This window comes from Haliotis rubra, unplaced genomic scaffold (genome assembly GCF_003918875.1).
Source record: "Haliotis rubra isolate DU_JTF1 unplaced genomic scaffold, ASM391887v1 Scf1527, whole genome shotgun sequence".
Lineage (NCBI taxonomy): Eukaryota > Metazoa > Mollusca > Gastropoda > Lepetellida > Haliotidae > Haliotis > Haliotis rubra.
Genome location: NW_025765478.1, coordinates 71,562 through 83,115, shown reverse-complemented (window position 1 = coordinate 83,115; position 11,554 = coordinate 71,562). Strand labels below are relative to the sequence as shown.

The following is an 11,554-nucleotide window of genomic DNA, read 5'->3' as shown; positions in this document are numbered from 1 at the left end:
AAAGTATCAAAAGCCTTGGCAAAGTCTACAAAGAGACAATATAATCTACCCCTCTTTTTGCTAATATATTTTTGCATTAAGGACTGCAATGAAACAATTCGGTCAATTGTTGAACAATCAGCCCTGAAACCAGCCTGTGATTCAGTGATGATATCATGAACCTCACACCATCGTTGAAGGCGACGATTAAGAATAGACATAAACACTTTACAAGTAGAATCTATGAGATAAATTCCTCTGTAATTATTAGTATCATCTCTGCAACTAGATTTATGAACAGGACAAATAATGATTTTACCCCAACAAGATGGAAATTGAGCCCTATCAAGAATATGATTAAACAGCTGAGTAAGATATGGTACAATGAGATGACTAGAAGCCTTTAAGAATTCAGCAGCAACACCATCTGGCCCTGGAGATTTATTATCAGCGGAATTAACTATCTGACGTGAAACTTCCTGTTGAGTAATAGGATCATCAAGCCCTCCTGATCTCTGAGTTGACAAATAAACATCACTGTCCTCATCTGAAAGACAAGACCCATCTTGATCTGCACCAAGTAAAGACATAAAGTGACTAATCCCATGCTAATTAGTTGTAGGCTGAGAAACACCACTGGACGAATAACACTTTTTCAAAATCCTCCCAAAATAACTTAGAATCCTTACTAGCAGCTACCAGCTTGTCCTTTTGTTTACAGAAATAGGCTTCCTTCTTCGCTCTGAAAACATGTTTACAACAATTTCTAAAACACCTGAAAATATCCAGACTTTGATTAAAATCTCTATGAGCTCTGAGAGCCTTGTGCTTATCATGCTTTAACTCCTCTAATTCTTGATCCCACCATGGAGGCTGCTCCCTGTCACTATCAACTTTACACACAGGAGGGTACACACTTTTAGTGTGGGCCGCAGCATGATGAAGTAACTTTACAAACGTAGATACAGAGTCATCAACACATGTATTCAATAGGTGTAACAAATCACCAAGAGATTTAGCAAATAAATACGCAAAGTATGTGATAAACGTATTTTCTGTGTCCTTTGACCATACATATTTGATCCATGTTTCCTTTACTTCATCAGACACAGTGTCATTAGCCCTACTGTCAGTGTCAGTGTCAGTGTCATCAGCCCTAGTAGTATACAAAATAATGGTTCTATTACAGGCCCACTAACAGCGCCATTATATGCCAACTCTGCTCCCAGCCCTCAGTATAAATGAACAGTTTTGAACAGAGACATCACTCAATGTACAGCCGCCCTCAGTTTTGCCCGACATGCTCCCCTAATGGCAGTGGGGGGTTCTATCACAGGCCCGCTAAGAGCATCATTATATGCCAACTCCGCCCCCAGCCCAATGTATAAATTAACGATTTCGGGCAGAGACATCATTCGATGACCCTACAAACTAACCTTTTTTAGCAACTACTGACTAGACCTCGACATACCGAGTGGGACTTCCTTTATTGGGGTCTCGGAAACTCCCAACGCGTCGAGGTCCAGTCAGTGGTCGATGCACGTGTGCCTGTACGTGTAAGTCGTGACACCATCAGCAGCGATCCACCGTTTGGTATCCATGGGCGACAAGGAGGTTTTGTTGAGAGTGATGCCATAGATGTTGTGTTTATCGCTTCTCAACGCATTCATGGGGTGTTTGAACGTGCCTTTATCGAAGAGAGCCTGTTTGAAGAGGGTGTGCTTGATGTGGTGTTTCACCACGTATTTCTTCACCCCTTTGGCTTTTCTGATTTCTCCGTCATCAGCTTTCTGGATAGAATACATCTTGGGTCTCAAGCCGATGTACTCCGCGATTGGCATGCCAGCGCATTCGTCCTTCGTCTTGCCGAGTACTTTCTTGTTGACTTGGCTGTGCATGGGGTGGTCCTTGGGGTAGTCGCTGGTGTCGAACAGACGCATGTTTTTCTCTATGTCCTCGAACAGGTCCTCTGTATGGATTTCCATCAGCAGCAAATCGGTGTCCTTGTACAGCACCTCGCATCGATCCCCGTACTGCTTCTTCAGCTCGTTGTAATAGAAATCGTACATCAAGTGTTTGGATAAGTCGAGGATGCACATCCCCACGTAGATGGGCCGGTTGAATATGATGTGCAGCACTGCCAGGTCATTGCCAAAGAGTTTGCTTCGGTTGAACGCAGGGCAGGCTATGAGTGTTTCTTCCTCGCTGGATCTGACTAGCTTCACGTTCATGTGTTTTTTCTCAGGTTCTCCATCGTCTTACCAAACAGTTGTTCATGAGCTTCTAGAGGTTCTTCTCGAAATCGCTGGTGGCCAGCTTTCGCAGGTCAGTGTTCATTCTGATGTAGGGTTCCATCCACGGACTTTGATTGAACTTGAGCACGTGGTGAATTTTGGTCAGCTTGATGCCCAGTGACAGGTACAGCTGCAAGTTACGATAGTGGACGATGTACTTGGTCTTGTTCATCAATTTCGGGTCGAGTTTTTCGACGTAAGCCAGTTTATTGGCCCCCCCAGCAAGTTTCGTTGATATTCTGACATCCAGTTTCGGTTCACCATTAATCGTTCAGGAGCCAGGGGATAGCTGTTGTGCGATTAGTGTAATTCTGCAGGCAGCACAATACTTCTAAAGTATAGAAACAGGATTGTCATGTTTTCTCAAACCTTCGAAGTTCCAGCTCAGGATGTTTACATTGTTGTCACTCGAGACGACGTTCAGGCTTCGGCCATTTCCCTTGCTTGTACTTGGAGTGACCTCCCTTTCCTCAACACTACTTCCGCGTTCAGATGTAAACAAAGCACCACGTGCGTTAGTTGTCACTGCATCTCTGTATGGAGTAGGGGATCCACGCGACGGTTGGGGAGGGTCTGATCGCCGTCCTCACACACACCCAATGTCGTCCTTCACACGATCGTACATGTAGGTTGATCCGTCAATAATCAGCTTATTTTGCCTCATCTCCACATTCTTGGTGTCGTCCCGGGCCTTGACAAACCAAGGCGAGAATGATCGTCTGTCCTCTCGTACCCGCTGTGTGAAATCCTCGGTCACTCGCTGATTACCATCTCTTCCCAGAATGTCTCTAGCTTTCTTGAACACTGTTGATCTTTCACTAGTTTTCAGAAACTTCGCTATTACTGGCGATCGTGAGTTTCTGGGGTTGATTCGGTGCGCTCTCGCAATCAACACTGTCTCACCGTCGCAACCCATATGTAAAGTCATCGACATGAACCCACGCACTTTCTCTTCTGACTGCTCCCAAGTTTCACCCGCTGATCCTGGTAAACCATGGAACACATGATTATCACGCCGACTTCTCATTTCCAAATCATCAACTTTATCTTCCAATTCCTTCAGTTTTTAGTTCAGCTCACTGTTTTCACAACGTAGGCTATTCAAATGGGTGCTGAAATCGGACGCCATCTTGTCGACTTTGTTATCTATCGATTCGAAACTCTTGTTCAGTGTCTTTAAATCAAATTGGATATCTTTAGGCAGTTTAATTGCATCAACGTTTACCTCTAATCCGACTGAACCGTCTCTGTCTGAAGTGAGGGTTTGTTGCCTCGCAGCTGTGCCTGGATTCATCTTGACTGATCTGCTTGTCACGGGCAAAGTGCTTAGTAGTAGCAAAAGTTTCAATTGCAAGGAAATCGAACATTTATCAAGTGAAATTCCGCATAGTGACCATTTTGCTTTGTTTGGATAAATAATAGTACTTATTTTAGCCCGATATTGAGCTAGACAGATACCCATTTTCTCTCAGCGCTTGAAACACGTCTTTTCTTTGCTTGCTCATGCGCTGTATTCCACACGGTAACAAGCGCTCTTAACAGGTGAAAAAGAACTGAAGTTAGAGCCCCTCACTTGTCAATGAGAACTGAAGCTAGATCCCTTCACATGTCAATAACAACAGAAGCTAGAACCCCTCACATGTCAATGAGGACTAAAGCTAGAGCCCCCCACAGGTCAATGAAGACTGAAGCTTGAGCCCCTCAAAGGGCAGTGAAGACTGAAGCTAGAGCCTCTCACAGGTCAATGAAGACTGAAGCTTGAGCCGATCACAGGTCAATGGGGACTGAAGCTAGAGCCCCTCACAGGTCAATGGGGACTGAAGCTAGAGCCCCTCACATGTCAATGACAACTGAAGCTAGAGCCCCTCACATGCCAATGAGGACTGAAGCTAGAGCCCTTCAGAGGTTAAAGAAGACTGAAGCTAGAGCCCCTCACATGTCAATGATGGCAGAAGCTAGAGCCCCTCAGAGGTCGAAGAGGACGGAAGCTAGAGTCCCTCACAGGGCAGTGAGGAGTGAAGCTAGAGCCCCTCACAGGTCAATGGGGGATGAAGCTAGAGCCCCTCACAGGTCAATGAGGACTGAAGCTAAAGCCTCTCACAGGTCACTGAGAACTGAAGTTAGAACCCCTCACAGGTCAATGAGGACTGAAGCTAGAGATCCTCACATGTCAATGAGGACTGAAGCTAGAGCCCCTCACAGGTCAATGAAGACTGACACTAGAACCTCTAACAGGGCAATGAGGACTGAAGCTAGAGCCCCTCACAGGTCAATCAGGAGTGAAGCTAGAGCCCCTCACATGTCAATGACGACTGATCCTAGAACGCCTCACATGTCAATGAAGACTGAAGCTAGAGCATCTCACAGGTCAACGAGAACCGAAGCTAGAGCCCCTCACCTGTCAATGAGGAAAGAAGCTAGAGCCCCTCACATGTCAATGACAACTGAAGCTAGAGCCCCTTACTTGCCAATGAGGACAGAAGCTAGAGCCCCTGAGAGGTCAAAGAGGACTGGAGCTAGAGCCCCTGAGAGGTCAAAGAGGACGGAAGCTAGAGCCCCTCACATGCCAATGAGGAAAGAAGCTAGAGCCCCTGAGAGGTCAAAGAGGACTGAAGCTAGAGTCCCCCACAGGGCAGTGAAGACTGAAGTTGGAGCATCTCAAAGGTCAACGAGGACTGAAGCTAAGCCAATCACATGTCAAAGAGGACTGAGGCTTGATCCCCTCACAGGACAATGAAGACTGAAGTTGGAGCATCTCACAGGTCAATGGGAACCGAAGCTAGATGTCAATGGGGACAGAAGCTAGAGCCCCTCAGAGGTCAAAGAGGACTGAAGCTGGAGCCCCTCACATGTCAATGAGAACTAAATCTAGAGCCCCTCACAGGTCAATGAAGACTGACACTAGAACCGCTAACAGGGCAATGAGGACTGAAGCTAGAGCCCCTCACAGGTCAATGAGGAGTGAAGCTAGAGCCCCTCACAGGTCAATGAGGACTGAAGGTAAAGCCTCTCACAGGTCACTGAGAACTGAAGCTAGAGACCCTCACATGTCAATGAGGACAGAAGCTAGAACCCCTCAGAGGTCAAAGAGGACTGAAGCTAGAGCCCCTTATGGTTCAATGAGGAATGACGCTAGAACCGCTCACAGGACAATGAGGACTGAAGCTAAAGCCTCTCACAGGTCAGTGAGAACTGAAGCTAGAGACCCTCACAGGTCAATGAGGACAGAAGCTAGAGCCCCTCAGAGGTCAAAGAGGACTGAAGCTAGAGCCCCTTATGGTTCAATGAGGAATGACGCTAGAACCGCTCACAGGACAATGAGGACTGAAGCTAAAGCCTCTCACAGGTCAGTGAGAACTGAAGCTAGAACCCCTCACAGGTCAATGAGGACTGAAGCTAGAGACACTCACATGTCAGTGAGGACAGAAACTAGATCCGCTATAAGGTCAATGACGACTGAAGCTAAAGCCCCTCACATGTCAGTGAGGAGGACTGAAGCTGACAACTGAAGCTCCCCTCACAGGCTACAATCAAAGAGGACTGAAGAGCCCCTTGGAGGACATCCCCCTCACAGGCCAATGAGGAACCCCTGAGAGCTCAGATGTCAAGCTGAGGGACAGAAGCTAGAGCCCCTCAGAGGTCAAAGTCAGGACTTGATCCCCTGGACAATGCTGGAGCCCCTCACATGATGTCAATGAGGAACTAGAAGAGGTCTAGAGCCCTAGAGCCCCTCACAGGTCAATGAAGACTGACACTAGAACCGCTAACAGGGCAATGAGGACTGAAACAGGGCAATGAGGACTGAAGCTAGAGCCCCTATCCCCTCACAAAGAGGACTGAAGGTCAATGAGGACTGAAGCTAGAGCCCGACTCACACATGGTCAATGAGGACTGAAGCTAAAGCCTCTCACAGGTCACTGAGAACTGAAGCTGGAGAGACATGTCTCTACCCTCACAGGTCAATGAGAACCGAAGCTAGGGCCCCTCACATGTCAATGAGGACTAGCTATGTCAATGGGGACAGAAGCTAGAGCCCCTCAGAGGTCAAAGAGGACTGAAGCTGGAGCCCCTCACATGTCAATGAGAACTGAATCTAGAGCCCCTCACAGGTCAATGAAGACTGACACTAGAACCGCTAACAGGGCAATGAGGACTGAAGCTAGAGCCCCTCACAGGTCAATGAGGAGTGAAGCTAGAGCCCCTCACAGGTCAATGAGGACTGAAGCTAAAGCCTCTCACAGGTCACTGAGAACTGAGCCCCTCAGAGGTCAAAGAGGACTAGAGACATGTCAATGAGAACTCACACATGTCAATGAGGACAGAAGCTAGAGCCCCTCAGAGGTCAAAGAGGACTGAAGCTAGAACCCCTCACAGGTCAATGAGGACTGAAGCTAGAGACCCTCACATGTCAGTGAGGACAGAAACTAGATCCGCTATAAGGTCAATGACGACTGAAGCTAAAGCCCCTCACATGTCAGTGAGGATTTACGTTAGAGCCCCTCACAGGTCAATGATGAGTGAAGCTAGAGCCCCTCACAGGTCAATGGGGGATGAAGCTAGAGCCCCTCACAGGTCAATGAGGACTGAAGCTAAAGCCTCTCACAGGTCACTGAGAACTGAAGTTAGAACCCCTCACAGGTCAATGAGGACTGAAGCTAGAGATCCTCACATGTCAACGAGGACTGAAGCTAGAAACCCTCACAGGTCAATGAGAACCGAAGCTAGGGCCCCTCACATGTCAATGAGGACTGAAGCTAGAGCCCCTCACAGGTCAATGAGGACTGAAGCTAGAACCCCTCACAGGTCAATGAGAGCCGAAGCTAGAGCCCCTCACATGTCAATGAGGACTGAAGCTAGAGCCCCTCACAGGTCAATGAGGACTGAAGCTAGAACCCTGAAGGTCAGCTCCCATCAAGTCAATCGAGGACTGAGACTTGACCCCCTCACAGGTCAATGGGGACTGAAGCTAAGCCCATCACAGGTCAATGAGGACTGAAGCTAGAGCCCCTCACAGGTCAATGGGGACTGAAGCTAAGCCCATCACAGGTCAATGAGGACTGAAGCTAGAGACCCTCACAAGTCAATGAAGACTGAAGCTAGAGCCCCTCACATGTCAATGACGACTGATCCTAGAACGCCTCACATGTCAATGAAGACTGAAGCTAGAGCATCTCACAGGTCAATGAGAACCGAAGCTAGAGCCCCTCACCTGTCAATGAGGAATGAAGCTAGAGCCCCTCACATGTCAATGACAACTGAAGCTAGAGCCCCTTACTTGCCAATGAGGACAGAAGCTAGAGCCCCTGAGAGGTCAAAGAGGACTGGAGCTAGAGCCCCTGAGAGGTCAAAGAGGACTGATGCTAGAGCCCCTCACATGCCAATGAGGAAAGAAGCTAGAGCCCCTGAGAGGTCAAAGAGGACTGAAGCTAGAGTCCCCCACAGGGCAGTGAAGACTGAAGTTGGAGCATCTCAAAGGTCAACGAGGACTGAAGCTAAGCCAATCACATGTCAAAGAGGACTGAAGCTTGATCCCCTCACAGGACAATGAAGACTGAAGTTGGAGCATCTCACAGGTCAATGGGAACCGAAGCTAGATGTCAATGGGGACAGAAGCTAGAGCCCCTCAGAGGTCAAAGAGGACTGAAGCTGGATCCCCTCACATGTCAATGAGAACTAAAGCTAGAGCCCCTCACAGGTCAATGAAGACTGACACTAGAACCGCTAACAGGGCAATGAGGACTGAAGCTAGAGCCCCTCACAGGTCAATGAGGAGTGAAGCTAAAGCCCCTCACAGGTCAATGGGGGATGAAGCTAGAGCCCCTCACAGGTCAATGAGGACTGAAGCTAAAGCATCTCACAGGTCACTGAGAACTGAAGTTAGAACCCCTCACAGGTCAATGAGGACTGAAGCTAGAGATCCTCACATGTCAATGAGGACTGAAGCTAGAGCCCCTCACAGGTCAATGAAGACTGACACTAGAACCGCTAACAGGGCAATGAGGACTGAAGCTAGAGCCCCTCACAGGTCAATGAGGACTGAAGCTAAAGCTCCTCACATGTCAATGGGGGATGAAGCTAGAGCCCCTCACAGGGCAATGAGGACTGAAGCTAAAGCCTCTCACAGGTCACTGAGAACTGAAGTTAGAACCCCTCACATGTCAATGAGGACTGAAGCTAGATACCCTCACATGTCAACGAGGACTGAAGCTAGAGCCCCTCACAGGTCAATGAAGACTGACACTAGAACCGCTAACAGGGCAATGAGGACTGAAGCTAGAGCCCCTCACAGGTCAATAAGGACTGAAGCTATAGCATCCATCCCGACAGAAGCTTATCCAGTAGCTCAACCCGTACCCGTACCCGTACCCTAACAAAAATTCCTCCTGAGACACCATCTGAAACGTCTAAGAAACAACCCCACACCGTTCTTTGGCAAAAAAAGAAAGGAAAGAAATTAGATATGAAACTGTCAAATATTGACCCTTCACCTTCAGAGGTTCCACCCGAGAACCCATGTGGACCTCCAGTCACATAGTTTACCCTGTTGTCACAGGACAGGCGGAGGAATAGTTCCTCCTCGAATGCACAAGAGCGATCGCCAGTTGGCCAAAATTATTCAGTGGAATTGCAGAGAAATGAAGAATAACTTCAACGAATTACAATTATTAATACAGGATTTTCATCCGTCAGCATTTTGCCTTCTAGAAACATACCGAAAAAATACATATACATTTAACTTAAGACAGACCACCGATTACCCTTCTTTTTCTCCTCTTGGAGATAAAGCAACTGGGGTTGATTCATCAATCTACTTACATCCAGCAAGGTGATGATCCACCTTTATCAAAAAAGAACTTCGTCAGGGCTGATTGGTCATTATATGAGGCTCTGTGTGCTGCACATTTAAAACACGATGTTTTTGAGAACAGCGAAGATCCGATACAGTTATTTTCAAATATTCTTAACAACATTGCTGACCAAACTATACAAAAGTCCTCTGGAATTCCAGATATTCGTAAGCCATTATTCGTGGTTCAATAATGAGTGTAAACAGGCCAGAAAGTGTAGAAAGAAAGACGAAAAGTATCTTCAGCGACATCCTACAGTCTGTAATTTAGATAAGGTAAAATTTAAATGCCAAGGCTCGACGTTATTTTAATCAGAATAAGCGTCAGTTTTGGCGAAACTATGTTTCACGCAACCGATGTCAAAGGTGTGGGACATGATGCAAAGGATAAAGGGTGAAGGTTCTAAGTCTACTGTCCACCGTCTGAAGAATGGTGACAAGTTATTGACGGACATCCAGTAGGCTTGGTGGAACTCTCGCCAACTATTCGTCTTCATCCAATTATTTCCCTGAGTTTCAGAAATACCAGAAACAACAGGAGAAGAAAATAATTAATTTCATCTCGGACAATGGTAAAGACTATCAGCTCATGAAGCATTTACCTGAATCATGTTTGGAAACAATTCCCAAGTTCATGACATGTAGGAATAAGAATCAAATCTTTCCTCTGTACTGCTGGCATTGAGCTAGGTAATCTATCCTTCCCGTCTGCTTTTTTCTCCTCCTTGGCAATTAGTGATAGCATCTCTATTTTTACAGCTGAAGCAAACGCCATACTAATGGACTTAGCTATATTAATAAATACCCAAAATATAAACAATATATCGTCTTTTCAGATTCCCTTTTGTGCATTGAGACTATTAAAAATAGTTCTTGTATTTACAGATGGATCCAAGGATGGTGGCGCAGTGGCTTGTGCCACTGTCACTGGATCCAGAACAATATTTTTTAGATAACCAGGCGATAGTTCTATATTCACAGCAGAAACAAATGTCATATTAACTGCGCTTAAATATATTCAAAAACTTCCTAAATACAAACAATATATATTTTTTCTGACTCTCTTTCTTGCCTTCAGGCTATTAAAATCTTAGCTTGTAAACATCCACTTTTAATTGAAATTATTGAATTGAATAATGATCTTGCTGCTGGCCAATGTGACATCGTCATCTGTTGGTTACCCAGCCACGTTGGAAAATCTGGTAACACAATGGCCAACTTTGCTGCTAAGGCAGCAATAAAGAAATCTGATACACGACTTCTGATCCCATACTCTCATTACATCTCTAGGTCGTATATCCGTGATCTGATACACGACTTCTGATCCCATACTCTCATTACATCTCTAGGTCGTATATCCGTGATCTGATACACGACTTCTGATCCCATACTCTCATTACATCTTTAGGTCGTATATCCGTGATCTGATACACGACTTCTGATCCCATACTCTCATTACATCTTTAGGTCGTATATCCGTGATCTGATACACGACTTCTGATCCCATACTCTCATTACATCTTTAGGTCGTATATCCGTGATCTGATACACGACTTCTGATCCCATACTCTCATTACATCTTTAGGTCGTATATCCGTGATCTGATACACGACTTCTGATCCCATACTCATTACATCTTTAGGTCGTATTCCGTGATCATCTTCTGATCCCATACTCTCATTACATCTTTAGGTCGTATATCCGTGATCTGATACACGACTTCTGATCCCATACTCTCATTACATCTTTAGGTCGTATATCCGTGATCTGATACACGACTTCTGATCCCATACTCTCATTACATCTTTAGGTCGTATATCCGTGATCTGATCACGACTGATCCCATATTACATCTTTAGGTCGTATATCCGTGATCTGATACACGACTTCTGATCCCATACTCTCATTACATCTTTAGGTCGTATATCCGTGATCTGTTACACGACTTCTGATCCCATACTCTCATTACATCTTTAGGTCGTATATCCGTGATCTGTTACCCGACTTCTGATCCCATACTCTCATTACATCTTTAGGTCGTATATCCGTGATCTGATACAAAAGAAGTGGGTATTAATAAATTACATGAAATAAAAGGCTTTATAGGTTATACATACTTGGAATGTCAGTCCAGATGTCAAGAAGTAAGCATGCGACGATGTCTCATTGGCCATACACTCCTGAATACCTGTAAAAGGTGAGGATGCTCCATTTTGTATCTTTTGTGAAGAAAGAATCACGGTCAAGCATGTCCTTCTTGACTGTATTGATTTTTCCATCACAAGGGGTAAATATTTCAATGTTTAACCTGTTAAGGATCTTTTTAAGAATGTTGATTATAATTTTATTATCGATTTTTTCACGAGAAATTCAACTGACTGATAATGTTGAGTCATATGTTTCACAGAGAGCTGTATTTTTTATAATTAGAAGT

At 45.6% G+C, this 11,554-nt stretch overlaps 1 protein-coding gene across 1 annotated transcript; it reads left to right on the top strand.

The window, feature by feature from the left end:
• The first annotated feature begins 5,056 nt into the window (after positions 1-5,056).
• LOC124270559 lies at positions 5,057-6,569 on the top strand. Its single transcript, XM_046705576.1, has 2 exons — positions 5,057-5,619; positions 6,383-6,569. Exons 1-2 carry the CDS (start codon positions 5,057-5,059, stop codon positions 6,567-6,569), a joined length of 750 nt encoding a protein of 249 aa, XP_046561532.1.
• Positions 6,570-11,554: the final 4,985 nt, after the last annotated feature.

Coding starts and splice junctions, on each gene's coding strand:
- LOC124270559 (XM_046705576.1), top strand. CDS start 5,057: ATGTCAATGGGGACAGAAGCTAGAGCCCCTCAGAGGTCAAAGAGGACT. Junction 5,620..6,382: donor GAAGCTAAAGCCTCTCACAG/GTCAGTGAGAAC, acceptor AGCCCCTCACAG/GTCAATGAAGACTGACACTA.